The 17,218-nt window shown below is 40.6% G+C and overlaps 1 protein-coding gene across 1 annotated transcript in view; it reads left to right on the top strand.

The window, feature by feature from the left end:
• The window catches only part of egfem1 (EGF-like and EMI domain containing 1), a gene marked incomplete at its 5' end in the record, with an annotated part of 62,007 nt that extends 45,122 nt beyond the window's left edge, over window positions 1–16,885 (top strand). Inside the window, 13 exons of the mRNA XM_080510322.1 lie at window positions 3,148–3,276; window positions 4,003–4,131; window positions 6,056–6,184; window positions 6,278–6,406; window positions 7,469–7,600; window positions 8,734–8,862; window positions 9,031–9,159; window positions 10,045–10,173; window positions 10,836–10,964; window positions 11,097–11,225; window positions 12,314–12,442; window positions 12,537–12,665; window positions 13,091–16,885. Coding sequence (XP_080366448.1) covers window positions 3,148–3,276; window positions 4,003–4,131; window positions 6,056–6,184; window positions 6,278–6,406; window positions 7,469–7,600; window positions 8,734–8,862; window positions 9,031–9,159; window positions 10,045–10,173; window positions 10,836–10,964; window positions 11,097–11,225; window positions 12,314–12,442; window positions 12,537–12,665; window positions 13,091–13,170 — 1,631 coding nt within the window. The 3' untranslated portion in view covers window positions 13,171–16,885. The remainder of the gene's footprint in view (window positions 1–3,147; window positions 3,277–4,002; window positions 4,132–6,055; window positions 6,185–6,277; window positions 6,407–7,468; window positions 7,601–8,733; window positions 8,863–9,030; window positions 9,160–10,044; window positions 10,174–10,835; window positions 10,965–11,096; window positions 11,226–12,313; window positions 12,443–12,536; window positions 12,666–13,090) is intronic.
• Between the last annotated feature and the right edge of the window lie 333 nt (window positions 16,886–17,218).

Genomic DNA, 17,218 nt, shown 5'->3' with positions numbered 1-17,218 from the left:
AACACACATCATGCACACGCTCCTTAGTCCTTACTTGGTTAATGTATCAGGATTCGCAAAAGCATCTCACCCACATATTCTGAAAGCGTCTGGCACAAAGCGTTGTTTCATTGATCGGGCGTTGAGGAAGGGCCATTGCACGGACATGGTTACAGCACGTAAGATCACTTCATCGTGTTGCGTTTGTTATCCAAAGCTTTGATGTTTGCATTAAGATAGTTTTTTGGGCTGCGGTAAAAAGAACTCTCATCCGACCAGCATTGAACATCCGTACAATTGTTTGAAGAAAAAGAGGGGTTGTTTTGTTGTTGTTGTTGTTGAGTTGACTTCTTTCAGTGTATGAATGGCACCAGGAAGTTCTCCTCTGTGTTCTCTCTGTCCGCTGTACCTCTGTGGTCTGCTCTCCCCGGCTGTGTGGTCCTTGGACCTGCTTTATGGGCTGACAGCAGTGGCTCTTACACAACCAGGGATCTGGAAATAATCCTCCTGTCTTAAAGAGCTCATTTAGTCAAGAAATGGAGTCTTTCAATGATGGCACCGTGCGTCTGTGTGTGTGTGTGTGTGTGTGTGTGTGTGTGTGTGTGTGTGTGTGTGTGTGTGTGTGTGTGTGTGTGTGTGTGTGTGTGTGTGTGTGTGTGTGTGTGTGTGTGTGTGTGTGTGTGTGTGCGTGCGTGCATGTTCCACACATGGAAGTAACAACAAATCCTTGATTTCTACCTATAAACAAAGACCCCAGGGAAGAGACGACATTCACAAACACTCGCAGACACTGTGGTAATATTAGAAGATAAAGATCTATGGTTAATATGGAAAGTTATCCCCCCCTGCTGGTAAATGGAAATAATAGCCTTTGCAATTAAAAATGAAGTCAAATCACCATATGCAAATGGTTAAATTAGATTAATAGTTCTAGCATAAGAATGTCCTTAAAAAAGATCAGTCTTCTAGCGAAAACCTTGTATATAGATTTACCATAAATAATATGTTCAAGGCCGTGATGTACAACTATGTCTCGAAATCAGGTACGGGAAGGAAATTATTATTTGAATATGTGTACAAACACATTTGAAGCCAGCCGTTCGGTGGAACCTTGGGTTAAGTCTTGGACATGAGTGTGGCAACCCAGGTTCAAATCCCAGTTGTGTTATGAGGTGCATCTGGTTTAATCAAATTAAATAAAATGATTACATGCATTTATGAGCTGACTATTCCAAAAATGATTCTGACAGATTCATCTGATTGTGTGAGTTATTTTATGTGTGTAATATAGTCAGTGATTCAGGAACATAGGTGAAGGACTCAAACACACAAACCTAAGATAGACTTGGTTTTGGCTTTCTTTGACCAGCTGAAAATACATAGATAGTCTATGAACCAGAGAGACAAAACAGGCTTGGACTCAAACTGCAACCGACAGTACTGAGGACATCACATATAGTCGATGGGGGTGGCAACTAAACAAGACAGAGCTGATAAACCTCAAGTGTAGTCAGAGTGAACACAGGACAACATAAAACATGCGTACATAAAAAAGATAAACATGGTTAAACCTGCCACTCTCTTATTAGAAAAATAAACGTGAAATAAAGACATGAGACAAAGATAGAACGTAACACCAGGTATGGTCAGATGGCACAACGATGCTATTGACCATAAAAGTCGTTCTGAAAGGGATATTGTGGTTTGATAGATGACTATTGATCTACTTGGCAACTTGTATTTATTATTGCTGTATTGTTGCAAGACATGCGTTGTTCACTTATCCATAGTCGGTGACTAAATGACCCAACGGTTGTCAGCATGTTGGAAACGTTGTCATATTGGACAAACGGGACCAGCGTGTTGCCATGGTGTCAACAAGTGCCATCAAAACAATAAACAAGAGACAATAAAAGAGTGATTCTGCTGCAGTGCTACCACAAAGTCAATGTACAGCTGGGTTGAAGTGACAGCATCCTCAGTGAGCTCACTTTAATAACGTTGCAGCCTCACCACCACAGAAGGAGGGCGAAGACGTCATGCTGTCAGCGTGGGAACGCAGTGATGGTCATGCCAGAAACTCCAAAGCAAGAAATGATACTCTCCCCAGTTTGAGGCCGAGAGTCAGAAAAAGGAGGAGTACACAGCTTCATCAATTTGTATTTGGAGAAGGAAGTTCTGATACATTGACTGTTGAGGAACACCCTAATCGCTGCATTTAGACTACATAAAACCACTGAGTTACACATTTCTGTTGCTCTCCCAGTTTGTGGTTTCCTTTGGTAACACAGTCCACGTCTCGGCTTTCCTTTTCAATACAGTTTATGGTAAATTAAATAAAAAACTTGTGGCTGCTCAGATCATTGGGAGGGATTTCATCCAAAGCCTCACCAGTCCCCTCTTTTATTTGATTTCATTCACCTATTACGGCAACAGCTGTCAGTCACACTTTGGCAAAGCCACGGCATCTTTCCTGTGACTAAAAACCAGTATTGGAAAATACAAATACAGCAATTGTTCTTGGGCTGGTCTGTAATCTCTGCAGTGACAAATTGAGCATCGAAAACAGGCTGTGTATAAATAAAGTTGTTCCCTTCGTCCTCTGGTGGCGTGAAGCTTATAGAACACATCTACATCCCAGTGGTAGAAAAGACTTATTCATCCCATAGCCTCAAGTGTGGTTTTGCTGGAGAGGAGGCAGCCTATTTACTGAGCGCTGCGAGTGTCACTTGATTATACACACACTTAAATTATATTTCTTCTTGAGAATAGGAAACAGACCCTTAACACTGCAGCTACACTGTGTGTTGCTGTGTGTCGGTGAGGCCTGTGGACTCAGCAGGTGCTCCATTTACCGGCTCTTTCCCCCCCTCATCACAGCTTTGATGTGGGCCAGATCCATCACACATGTGGGACGTAAGCTCACTTAACAAACGCAGACACTCCACAACAGTCACAGCACAGCACAGCAATTTGATATCGGTATTTTCTGTAGGTGGCAGGACTGAGAGGGAACGTACGGTGTTGGGAGATGTGGAAAGGAAAAGAGAAAAACTGCATATATATTGAAAAAAAAAAAAAAGAAGAAGTTGGCATCTGAACCTTTTCCGCTCCTCTTTTGTGAAGCTGCCATTTCTAACCATTCGGATGTTTTATCTTGGCCCACAGTGTGCCCGGACGGCTTTTACGGTCTTGACTGTGGCCAGATGTGCGAGTGCAGGAACGGTGCCCGCTGCCACCACATCACAGGAGCCTGCCTGTGCACCGCCGGCTGGGCAGGACCACACTGCATTCTGGGTAATGGGAGCCACATCATTAAAACAGGGTGTGAGGGAGGCCCTCGCTGCAGCCCATCACAACATCCTCCTCTCCTTAAACACAACTATGATGTGTTTGTGAACAATTATCTCCATAATGAGACACTGCCATTGAATTTTTTAGGGATGGGTAAGGGTGGAGAAATGGGGGAGGGTTAGGATGCCCTCTGGCATATGGGGTTTAATTGAGGTCTATTCTGGATAAATGCACCCACATGTATGTAGCTATCAACATTAGCAAGGGGAAAACCTAACTTGGAATAGACTTTTAGTAGCTCGCCGATCAGTGTTCTCATGCTGGGGTTTCTTGTGGACTTCATGCCGTTGTTTTAATGAAGCCAGTGAAATGCCCACTAAACTTCTTAGTCTGTCATTCTGCAGTCTTATTCAAGACTTTTCCTTTTGCCACAGCCATTTTGTGGTTCCAACTACTAGAGTCAAGAGGCAGCACAAAACCACCAGCATGACTTAATGGTGCATCTCTGTCATTAGCGCATTTTCCTTTTTCTCAGTCCCAAAATGTCAGTTTGGACTTTGATCATTAATCACAACTTTAAAATATGTGCAACGAAACCAAAAAACATAATTTAACACCATATGGGGCTGCAGAGCAATTTAAGGTAATCCTAAGTGTGTTCCCTATGCGTGTGCGTGCGTGTTCTATTATGTTATCATTTCTTTGTGTGTCTGTGGTTTGTGTGGGTAGCGTGCCCAGAAGGTCATTTCGGAGAGCGTTGCCGTCAGACCTGTGAGTGTCAGAACGGAGGCGGCTGCAACCACGTCACCGGCCAATGCAGATGCACAGCCGGGTGGACGGGAGTCAGGTGCCAACTGCGTGAGTGGATCCTCACTTCTGTTGCCAATCATACAGCACAGAGACCTTTGTGACGAAGTTTTCCAGCTTACAACCTAAACCGCTGTGTTTCCAGTCGCTGCAGTGGTTTACATGAACTTTTTAAGCAGCGTGAACACAAAGATTTGAGGGAAAGTCCACAGTTACTTGGATTACCACTGAATTTTGCTGAGAAATGTCTCGATGAAGACATTAGTTGTTTGGTTCAGTGAGCTCTCCTACTACTTCCAATATAACCAACATGAACATGCAGTAGTTAACTCCTATCCACCCTTTCATTCATGCATTATAAAAAAAACTCTTAATCTCTTCTTGACAATGTGCAACATCTATTTATCTCATAAATGTAGCACACCAGAACAGTTACATAAAAAAAACACTTTTCATAAAATAAAAAACTAAATATTCTTTATAAATTTCATTCTATGTTATAGTATTTTGACATAGTTTATATTTTCAAATTCATTTAATTTTAATTTCCCCCAAGTACAGTAAGTAGTACACATATCACAATTTTAGAGTCAATAAATTAATAATGCAATAGCATGAGTGGTCTTTGCTCCTGCCCGCCGGGATGGACCGGAGATGCTTGTGAGTTCGGTGAGTCCATCTCTAACAATGCATCACAATGTGAGGAAGCTCGAGGAACAAATGCAATTCTTTGAAGAGGACAGGCACTCGATTCAGACTTCATAGGGCAGTGTTTTGGTAAATCCCTGCTATTTATTTAAGCTGATGGATTTCTTGAGATAACTTCCTCCTTAAGACTCCTTCCCCTCTTTACTAGAGTGCGAGGAAGGGTATTACAGAGAGGACTGTACTCACTGTCTGGAGCTGCACAAATGGAAGGAGGTGTGATAGAGTGAAGGGAAATGGGCAGGAAAACTTTGCCAATCAGGTGATTTCACCATTGTTGTATTAGAGTTTGGGGGTAGGCACTCATAAGCTTCTTGCTTCAGCCCACTCCTTTTGAGCAGAATGTATACTGCTCAAATAAACAAATAAATAAAAATAAATAAATAAAGAATGTATTGTCAAGGTTTTGTCCACAAGTGGCTCTTGTTTTATGTCGCTGTCAAAAATAGGAATTAAAGAAGCACAAATACTTTACTGAAGTAGAGCTTTCCATATGATTACTGGGCCTCAAGCAACTTCTTTAACTTCTTACATTAAAAAAAAGAAAATTAGTACTTTTTAGTCTTGCTATTTTCAAAGCTGGTATGTCTTTCCACGTTCAATTTAAGATTGGATGTAAAATATATCCGTTATTTTTGCATCTTTTAACCTTTAGAGAATGAAATCAAAGTCTGATTTCAGCCTAAACAAACATCAACAACACATAAAGAGAGTTAAGTCTTTATACGTCAGTTAAAGGTAACTACATGGCCAAATGGCTAAAGGTAAAAGTCACTTATTTGTTTTGAACAATAGACACTTGAAATGATGAAGGGAGAGCAAATGACTGGGTAGTAGAACATGGAAACCACAGTGTACAAAATGAACCATGACACTGTCAAATAATTGATAGAATTGAGAATGAATAAAAATAAATGTATATGCTTAAATCATCAGAAGCATACATACATACAGACATACATACATACATACATACATACTGATCCCTAGAAGAGACCTTAAATAACATAAATCCCCAAAATTATAGGCATCAGTTAAGAGAAATGTTTAAAGATGATAGCCACATGAACAAAAAGGAGAGAAAGCAACCAAATAAAGCTGATTCACTTGAAATATTTTTAGATTTACTTGAGTAAAGCAGCAAAATTAGGACTTATGACCAGTTTGCTTTTTAATAAAGATATGTATGCATATAAAAACGGAACGCTTTGAATTACTTTATTATTGGACTCAAATGATGAAACCTTACCGTGAGTGTTTGTGTGTGAAGCCTGTTCTAAGGGATTCTTTGGCGAGGCCTGTGAGCAGAGGTGTGACTGTGTCCACAGTCGGAGTTGCCACCATGTGACGGGCCGCTGTGAGTGCGAGCCAGGCTGGAGAGGCACCAGGTGTGACAAAAGTGAGTGTGTGCGGCAGCGAGGAAATTGCAACTGAATGGAACAGCTAATAAAAGAACATTAGGGTAAAGTTTTCTGTGTGTGTTGACTGTCAGCCTGCCTCCCGGAGTCATATGGCGCTTCCTGTGCTCAGCGATGCCAGTGCCAGGCCCGAGTGGCGTGTCACCATGAGAGCGGGCGCTGTGGCTGCCCGGTGGGACTCACAGGGCCTGGCTGCGAGAAAAGTAAGAATGAAAAGAAAAGCCAACCTCAGCGAAAATTATTTCATTTGACCGGTGAGGGAAGTTACAGCTGGTGTGCTCACTTAGAACTTAAATCGAGACTGTCATTGTCATCAGCAACGTCAAAGGTATCCTCTCACTAATTATTAAAATCCACTTCTACTCCTTGTTTATTCCAAATGTACTCCACCCCTGTGCTTAGGCCTTCGCTATCGCAAGACTATGAGAACGTTTCATTATTTAGACCCTACCCTGTCGAACTGTAAACAAGCAACCTCACAACTCAGGCCTTCCCTCCGCCCCCTCCTCACGGCCTCCGCTCCCTTCCTCTCCTCACACACTCCCCAGACATCTGATAAATGTTACACACCGGTTGCCAAGTAAAACAGAAGGCATTGTTTTTGTCTCCTCGGCGGCGGATAAGGGCTTTTGGAAGCCAGACATGCATAATGACAGCGCCGTAATTGCCTCTTTAGTCTGGAGTCCTTTCTTATCTGTCCCCCACGCTGCCTGCTGTTGCCTGACTGAGTAGCTGAGTACTGCGGTCTCAAGCAAAATACGTGTACGGTTCACAGATCCATCTTGTTTGCTATGACCATTTGTCCAGGGACCTCATTCATTATTGTGATGAGCGTATGTGTACGTATGCAAAAGGAGTGTGTGAAAGAATGCCCCTCTGTGTCCGCCGTGGTTTGGGCACAAGGGAAAGTTGTTGGGAGTTTTGAGTTTATTACGAGTGAATACTGAATGTCCAAATGTGTTCACGGAGAAAACTGCAGTTGGAAAGGAAATGGCATGTATGTGTTTGTACCGACAAACAACTAACTTTGAGCAGGTTTAATGTTTATAAAGCTGCTTTCAATGAAACAAAACTGTGCCTGCAACAGTGCAGTTCTTTGTTTTTCTTTGTTTTTTTGTGTTCATTTATATTTCACAATTTAGTGAAGCTATGACACAAAGGTTTAAAGGAAAATATAAACTTTTCCTCCAAATCACAGGGGTTTTTTTTTCTTTCTAAATGTCAAATGTTTGCTGACATGCCCAGCTCTGGTTTTATCATTTTAGTCTGCCCGGCCGGCATGTTTGGACAGAACTGCAGCCAGCCGTGTCAGTGTTCAGGAGACGGAGAGCAGTGCCATCCCGTGACGGGGAAATGCAGCTGCTTACCTGGTTACTACGGAGCAGGCTGTGAGCTGCGTAAGTCAACGATGACCAATGTAAACTGTTGGTTACTAACTGTGAGTTTGAGAAACGGGGTCTTTAATGCAGCGGGAGAATGCATTTTTTCCGCACCGGTGAACATCTGCTCCCAAACATTTTCGCTCCAGTTTTTGACGTGACTTCTTGACATGTTTTATACTGGACTGTAAAAAGTTAAATGTTTTTACACAGAACCTCTTGAGCACAGAGGAACTTATGTTTTACTAACCTATATGAGCTAAATGACCTAAATAAGAGGTGTCAGTTCCATTTTATGTCAGGAGCCACATGAAGTATGAACTCAATGAAGCTGAGGCAGTAAAAAGATAATATTCATAATAATGCACAAATATGATGTATGAGTTCTTTTGCCAAGGAAAAACAGGACAGTTTGATATCTTACCTTCTGGGATTCTTTTTAATCTAATGTTGGCAAAAGCTCATTTGTCTGAATGTTTTCACACACTCACCCTCAAGTTATGGCTTTCATGCAAATTCTATTTCAGCAATGAAGTTATTAGCTTTTCCCACTGCATGACTACAGGCATTGCTGTCAAATGCTCTGTAGTTCTCTGTAGGGCTGGGATTTTAACAGGTTCATTTCAACTGATCAATCACAACTTTGTTTCTTAGTCCCACCTGAGAAAGTTCCTTTCAGTTCCCAGCATATTGATTATATTGATGTACTTGTGTGTGGACGTTAAACCCTAGTTTAGATGTGATACATGTTAATTTAGCAGACAAGAACACATTTCTTGTCCTGCTGTTTGAGATCTTTGAATTAAAAAAATTGTGGGTTGGAGGTGTAGATAAGAGCACAGCTGTGTGCAAAATATATGAAAAAGAAATAACAAATATTTGGCATCGTCTCATTACGATATCTGAAGCTGTAAGCACGGACACTTGAGCTACACTGCGGAAACACGATATATATATATACTTTTATGAGTCTATTTATTGATTCTTTCATTTACTAAAATATCTGCTTCATGTATTAAATATCAAAATGCAATTGTGATAATTTCACAAGGCCCTTATTTAATTAGATTTTTTCATAGAGTCCCACAACTCCTTTGCGACTTTCAACACTTGAATATCATCCAAAATAATTTTTTTTGTATTTTCTCCAGGATGCCGAGCTGGAACCTTTGGGCCAAATTGCAAGTCCAGGTGCAGTTGCGTCAATGGAGGTCGCTGTGACTTCAGGACCGGGATGTGTCACTGTCCTCCTGGCTTTATTGGAGCTAATTGCAACATAAGTAAGTAAAAAAAAAAAATGAGACCCTGCAAATCCTCTATAAATGGGTGTCATCTTCTTCTTTAAATCACTATAAATAGATGTTTATATATCTAATAATAGAATCTTTTAAATTGTTCTGGAACAAGTGAGTTTAATGTAGATTTTTTGGTTTGTGTTTTCAAAACAGGTTGTCCTCGTGGATACTATGGAAAAGACTGTGCCAAGTTGTGCTCCTGTGATGAGGAAGGACAGTGCCACTCAGTAACTGGAAGGTGTATCTGTGGCCCTGGTCGGATAGGACAATCCTGCCAACAAGGTAAAATTATAAGGACTGACTCAGGCATGCAGTTTGGTTTGAGTTTAGGACTACCGAAGACTGAACGTGATGTATCTGAAAAGAAGAAATTTTCATCATAAAGCAATATATTATTGAACTCTTATCAAAGTCGAACTGGAGATTTTAGGAAGTCTTTGCATTCAGCCTTTTAATCGTCATAATTTTATATAAGCGTACCAAAACTCACCCCTGAGGCTGACATGCATCATTAACTAATCTAACTCTAATGACTTCTTGAGAGAAAGGAGACCGAACTAGAAAGTAAGAAACAAACAATATAATGAGGGTGTAGCTTCCAACATTTTTCACTGTATATTTAAGTTACAAATTCTCTGTTTCCTCGGCGTGATCACAGGATTTTCATTCCCGGGAAACAGAGGCAGAGCTAAATTTCCACAATCTTTTCTTTTATCAGCAATTCCGCTGGTTTTCAAACGGGGGTTTCCAGCACCACTCGCCTTGAAAATGTTCTTCTTCGGCCTCCTGCCTATGCTTGGATGTACCATCTCTCAAGTTCCTCTTGTTGAATGTTTACAACTCCATAAGTAGCTCATTCTCCGTGTTCCGTGTCGCTGGACCTGGCAAGGAAGCAAATAAATAAACAGGGAAATCAAAGGCGGCTTGCTTATTGTTTTTCTAATCTAAATTACCCAGGGAGACATGATTATTCTTTTATATCTGCGCCAAATGAGACTGCTTTGCCATCACTTTAATTAACTGTTGCTTAAATAAACTCGAATGTGGTCAGTGCAGGCTTGTGTGTGTGCCTGAAAGGCAAAGACTGTGTGTTGCACATATTGATGCAATTACTGAAGAGAGCCTTTAGTTCTTATCGCATTATCTTTTTTTTTAATGTTTCTCCAGCATGTCCTAAGGGGCGCTATGGCCTGCAGTGCAGATACACGTGCAGCTGTCACCATGCTGCTTTATGTGACCCAGTTAAAGGATCCTGCAAGTGTGGGCTGGGCTGGACTGGACCCCGCTGCGACACAGGTAGTTACAGTTCCTTTGAAATACCTCAGAAAGTAATCTGTTGTGAACACAACCAAATTGAAATTTAAAAGCTATAGTCCAAAAATAATCATTGAGACTGGAGGGAAATCCATCTGAAAACAATTGGGTTGGTCGACACTACTACAATACATTATAGGTGCATGTCAGAAAATTAAATTGTTGACTCTAAAATGTTTTTTTTTCTGTAATTTCTAAACTAAAAAATAAAGTTAATAAACACTGGAATGATTCAGGCATAATTTTAATTGTGATTATTATGGCCTTTGATCTTATGAAATGTATTTGTATTTTTCATGACTTGCAAGATAAAAATATAAAAAATAAAACCAAAAGATTTGAAATATCTCAGCTCTTTGAACCTGTATATGTTTTAGTTGGTGTTCACCATTTGACATGTCATTCTACTCTGTTTCATGTGATCATGGTTGAAGTATGCTGGAAATGATGAGGTTGTATCAGTCATCAGATTCTAAAGATGTTTATTTAGCTTTACAGGTCAAGAAAATGTTTTTTTTTGGTTTAGTTTTTTTCATTTTCAGACATTTTTGTTGAACAATATTGATTACCTTGTAGTTTTGTTTCCTTAAAGAAATGTCAGCTGAAACATTATAATGAGTGTGTGTCTGTGTGTGTTTGTGCAGCCTGCGCACAGGGAAAATATGGGCTTGATTGTGCACAGGACTGTCCATGCCTTAACAAAGGCACCTGTGACCGTTTCACTGGCAGCTGCAGCTGTACTGCTGGATACTATGGCCACTCCTGTCAGCACAGTGCGTAAACCTTCACCTATAATACAAAAGGAGTTTGTTATTAATGTTACAAAACACCTTGAAATGACTGTGCCTTTACTGTCTTTGAATGAATGAACCCTTTATGGATTCTCTTTCTTGCAATCATCCCAGAGTGTCCATCTGGGTATTTTGGAGTGAACTGCGCCCATACCTGTGACTGTCAAGTTGGGCAAACATGTGACAGTGAGACCGGAAAATGTGTGTGTCCACCAGGCTACTATGGGTCACAATGCCAAAGACGTGAGTAAAAAAAAAAAAGCTTTAAAATTAAATTAAGACAAAGATGTGAGAAACACCTGATTAACTTTTTGCAGGAAAATAAAGGTTGAGTCAGGGTGACTACATGAACACACAAAATATTAAAGAATGAATCAAAATTAGTATTTAAAAAAAAAGAAGAAGCAGATGGGTTGTTATTCATGAAACACACAGAAACACTGTCATGGATGGAGTCATTAAAAAACAACCACCTGGAAAACCCAGCTGTGACTCTGCATGAGCAGATCTGAGCATGAATAAGTAGACTTGCAAAATAATATGCTTTTGTGTTATGTGTGTGTGTGTGTTTGTAGTGAGGGCAGGCAGGCTTTTAGGGAGGTGGGCAGGCAGGCAGGCTGGTTGTTTGATGAGAGACAGGTGTTTCCAGACTGCTTAATGCGTTCTTGTTACATCCTTGTGCCCTCCTGCCTGCACACGGGGCTCCCCCTCACAGTGTGAGCGCCTAAACGGCCACTTCAGTACCAGCAGGAGATATGACTGAGCATTGAGGAGCAGCTGTAAGGCAGCCACAGGCTCCAGAGACAGGCCGTGCCTGTGTTTATCACAAAAAAAACCAACAAAAAAACACTTGTAGATCTGAGAGAATGTGTTTTTAATTCAGTCTCATCATATTGACTTGCTCATGTTTTTCTCTTGGAGCTTGGTGCCACAAATATGATTGGTTGAAATGAGTCTTAAATCATGGAAATCCTTACCACATGTAAATTACATTTTGAAACAACAAAGAAACAATCCTGTTTCAGAGGGACTGATAGCACTTATGGTAAGTCATGTATTTTTAAAATTTTTTTTTTGGCTAAAACCATGGTTGGTCTGAGGTTAGGGTAAGGTCAGTAGCAGTTAGGAGTAAGGGTTAAAATGAAGTCTGCAGGAAATACATGTATGCCAATGTCTCCAGAAGGTATGAAAACACAATGTGTGTATGTGTGTGTGTGTGTGTGTGTGTGTGTGTGTGTGTGTGTGTGTGTGTGTGTGTGTGTGTGTGTGTGTGTGTGTGTGTGTGTGTGTGTGTGTGTGTGTGTGTGTGTGTGTGTGTGTGTGTGTGTTAGTGTGTGAAGCTGGCAGCTTTGCATCAGGTTGTGCACAGACGTGTGACTGTGCAGGGGAGGCTACATGCGAGGCAACCACAGGACGGTGTCGTTGTCCACCAGGGAGAACCGGACACAGATGTGAAAAAAGTAACTATCAAGCTTTAAGAAAAGCTTTGCTTTATTAATTTCACTAACAGATCATTAATAATAATTTAAAAAAATGATATGCTTTCTGTGTCAGGCTGTGGTGGAGACAAGTTTGGTCCTGACTGCTCCTTGCTGTGCCACTGCTCCCAGGGAGCACGCTGCGACGGGGTGAGCGGGCGATGCCTGTGTCCGGTCAACTGGCTCGGCCCAACTTGTAGTGAAGGTAAACCCACACACACACATACACGCATGCATGGATTTGTCGAGCTAAAACAACATAGACACAGGGAATTCACTCATGCACACACACACACACACACACACAACACACAACACACTCACACACATCAGGGTGAGGGCAGTAAAGCTGAACCTGCTTTAGTGAAATCCCGTGTCGTGAAGTGTGAGAGGCTGAGCCCCATTACTCTGTGTGTCACTCTGTCTCCCTCAATAGCTGCTCCTGTCTCCTGACAGTTATTTTAATCTGCACCCAGCATGAAGCCCAGCTTCAGGCTGTCTTCGTTTTACCTCCTCAAAGCAGAACACACGGGAGACGACCGAGCAGTTACTTCTCCTTCAACAAAACTCCAACATTTGCTTTTGATTTTCACATAGTGCTGATGTCTTCTTGCCTTTTCCACCTTTCAGCACTGCTGCACCAATTCCCAGCAGCAGCGAACGTCTCTGCGACCCACAGAAAGAGAAGAACAGGCAGCAAAACCACATAACCCCCAAGCAGAGGTGCCAACTCCTGACTGGACACTGAAGCACAGGGTTTGGCTCAGTGAAGCTTTTCTCGGATCATTCTTGGTTAAGGTGACGTTGGTGCTAAAATGTACTGTCGGACTGGTCCTAAACTCACAGAAACTGGCACTCCATCACCAAGTCTGAATCTCAAGACAGAGGCCAAGTGAGAGGCTCTGAAAGGACCACAAACTCAACCCTGTCTGTCCAGCATTTAGAATCCAGGGTTGAAGAAACAACAAACAAATTCCTGCAACGTGTTTGTTACTGTGGATGATTTAAAGTGGTTCATCGTCTTTCTATTTTGACTTTTAATGAGTTTTTAAGGGTTCCATTTTTTAAAGAACATTTTGATTGAATATCTGACCCTTTGCAAGCCCTGTCTTTAGTGTGTTTTATCTGAGTGTCGATACAATTTTAATGTTCAGAGTAAAAGGAATGGTGTTCTCACCATTTCTGGTGAAAAACACATGGATTTCATGCGGAAGGCATACATACACAGATGTGAGATACAGAAGAGAATAAATTATGTTACTGTATATTTACATCACAATGATACACTGAAATTGTTTCATTCAAATATAGTGTAAAATCTGTCATTCAGTATTGTACTTATTCACTTTCCTTTTTTTTTTATCCCTAAATTCCCTAACATAGTTTATTTCAGATAACAGATATTTTTTTAACTGGATAGTTTAAACTTCAAAGCTGCTCAGTAGGAACAGGAGAACATCTATAGTTTCGTCATTTAAATTTTCTTAAGTAATGATTTACATATAATTAATTGCTCTTTAATGCAGAGTAGCAGTTCAGTCTCTGTCTGAAATTATGAACATGTTTTACTTTGTTACACCCTGGAATATTCTGTAATACATCCTCTAATGTGCTGTGTGTCCTGTAATATTTGGGAATAGTTATCAGAAGGTTATCAGAAGGTATTCATTTTGTAATTCCATTTTGTGCCATAAGATGGTACAGTGAGGGACTTTACTTAATTTTCCGCATTTGGGCCAAGAACAGAAGAAGCAGCAGCTTCATATCCTGAATTGACTGAGAACATGAACTTAATCTAACTGAAGTTCTTTGCAACATCGAATAGCAGAAACTCTGAGGAACAGTGATGACTACTACTACTACTGCCCAGTGCACAAAAGTGGCCTTACCTCAATGTTACATGCTGTAGCTTGAAGGCCCGCTTGCTTCGAGCCTCATTAGAGTTGATGCTGTTGACATATAGCATTTTGTAATTATACTGTAATCTTTGTTGATTCACACGCTGAGCTGAGATCAGCACCTCCAAACCCAGTGCAGAGTCTGAACTTTTTGGGATGTTTCATGCATATCCAACAGTATGTTTTACATTTAACAAATTCATTCAGCAGATGCTTTAATTAAAAATGATATATATCAGAGAATTCAAACATCTATACGTATAGGTTTTGTCCCTTAGACATATTTCTTATGATTCATAAAGTCTTGATAAGACATTGTTTGTTCTCCTAACACTCATTATTGACAGTGGCCATGTTTTTTCTTATTGTAGTGCTGTGTGTCGGTTCTGTAACCCCTACTGATGGTTTTCTAATAATAATCTGATTCATTACGTGTATTACTATATGTGTAGCATATTAGAAACCATTTCCACTTGAAGATAATTAAGTCCTGATACTTCATGCTATCGCTTACAGTAAATTAGCATTTTATATGATTGCGAAGGGTGCAAAAGTTTTTTTGTGTGTCATGTCTCAGGTCATTACAAGTTATCTGTATCCTACTGTATTCATTTCCCAGCATCCAAGTCATGCTGCGTCTTATAAAACTGGTGAATTCCACTTATCAGTCAATTAAGACTTATTGTATCCATGTCTTTTTCATGTGTTTTGGGAGGAAATCAGAGAAAGAGGCATGGTCCAAATGAATAACGCCAAGCACACATGTGGGCAGTTTTTTTCTGTTTCGTCTTTTTTTGGATTGGTCTTTGAATGCAGTGGTGCATGTTATTGATTTCTGTGATACCTGAGCAGGGTGAAGGGATCGCCAAGGTCTCGATGTCAGAAAATGGGCCGAGAGCTTCCAGCTGTCATTGAAAACTCTGTTCTTGCGAATGTATATTTGTGGAATTTTCCTCGAGTGGTTCTCTCATCAGTCGCTGCAGGGTCAAGCATTAAGGCCGTGCCCGCTTGGCTGATAGCTGTCCAAATGGGAAGTGAGGAGAGGTCACGTGAGCAGTGTAGGATGGTGTTACAAGGTGTGTGTTTACACCTGCTCCTATTTGTGTTTGTGTGTGACTGCGGTTCAGACATTCCGTCAGGCATTTTTCAAGTGCACTGGAGCATTTATGCCTCTATTGGTCAAAGGCGGCTGTGGTCTGGCAGAAGCAGGCAGGTGCCTGGACCAAACATGCACCACATATCCAGCATCCCTGGGGTGAGTGATGGGTGAGCGGACTCACCAACAGAGGAAGGAGCCGCCCCCACCACCTATCTTCTGTGGCTGATGGATGGGCCAGCTCTCCAGCTCGCCCTGTGTTGTGACAAGCAGCAGATGTTCTCCAATAATGTTTATCGGACAGACCTTCATCTTCAGATGACGCACACCTGTTTCCAGTCAAACAGGCCCGGTGAGACCATCCATCCACCGAGCTCTGGGTGGCCACTTCCCCTCTCTATCAGTGGTGCAGACACAACGCTGGCTGAGCAACACAACAAATTAGTTGCTGGCAGGCTGAAAAAAAAAAAGGTATTGTCATTGACAGATCAAGAAACAAAGGAAGCTATGGAAAGACATTTGAGCATTTATTAGATATCCTTGATAGCCAACTTAAGGTCCACGTACTCATAAGCTGTTTTTAAACATCTTTGGTCACAATTTGTCTTCCTGCATCATTTTCTAATTAACAGCCCACATTTCAAATACATCCCCACATTGTTTCTCCTTTTCAGTGTTTTTACTAATCATTTTAGAAGCTACTCTGTAGGAATTATTGTTGCTTATTCAATTAAAGGTAACATCACTTGGCACAGCTTGCACTTTCAGCTGATCTTAAGTTAAATCTGATAGCGCTTCTGTAATACACACTAAATATGGTACTGTGTATGACTTCTGCTAATGGTTCTAATCCTAGAAGCACATTCAGTTTCGTTGTTGTGTCACCTGACATATTTGAAACTATTTCTAGCTGGATTTTCTGATTATCTTGATAACTAATCTGATACAATTAAGTGAGGATATCTGTCTTGTCTCGTATGTCAGATATTATGTTGGTCGTATTTCAAGTTTTTTTTTTTTTTAAACTGCATTTGTTTGACAATGGTACCATTTAAGTAAATAATTTTCACCTATAATTTGTTAAATATTCTCTTAAAGGTTCAGTACATAACATTTATTGTCTTGATGTAATTGATTTGAATTATAACCATTTAATGAGTCTGCATAAAAAAGTAATCAAAGCCTTATGATACTTTTGTCCATTATTGTTTCAGATCAATTGGTTATATTAACAACATTGTCAGCCTATATTATTGAGTTCCTGGTTAAAAAAGAAATGTGTAAACATTTTGAAAATATATTACACTTCAGCTTTATGCTTACTAAGCATAAAGCTGAACACACGTATCCCATTTCAGAAGCTAAACTCTTAAAGTAAGTGTGAATATTTATAAAAGTACATACTGTAGTCAAAATGTTTCATAATGTTTCTGTGTGAATTAAATGGTTGTTGATATTCCCTGCACCCAAATGACTCTTTTTTTTTCTTTTTTTTTAAATAAATACTGACACCACTGAACTTCAAAAGTTACTATTGGTTTAGTGCAAGTAAATGAATAAAGGGGGACAGACATTTTGAGGGGGGGGGGGGGATGTATGCTGTCTTATCGGGAATGAGAGAGAAAGAGAAGGTTGCAGGAAACTGGTGTTGAAATAGCCCGTAAAAGGCGAGATTTCATCACGGGTACTTTTTCGCTGTAATTAAGCATACACCACTCTTCGGAAAAGAGATTTTATCACATTACTGCCACAGTTTCACATTGC

Source organism: Blennius ocellaris (genome assembly GCF_963422515.1).
Source record: "Blennius ocellaris genome assembly, chromosome: 2".
In the NCBI taxonomy this organism is placed as follows: Eukaryota; Metazoa; Chordata; class Actinopteri; order Blenniiformes; family Blenniidae; genus Blennius; species Blennius ocellaris.
Note: the sequence above shows the minus strand (reverse complement) of the source record. Positions and strands in the feature narration are given on the sequence as shown.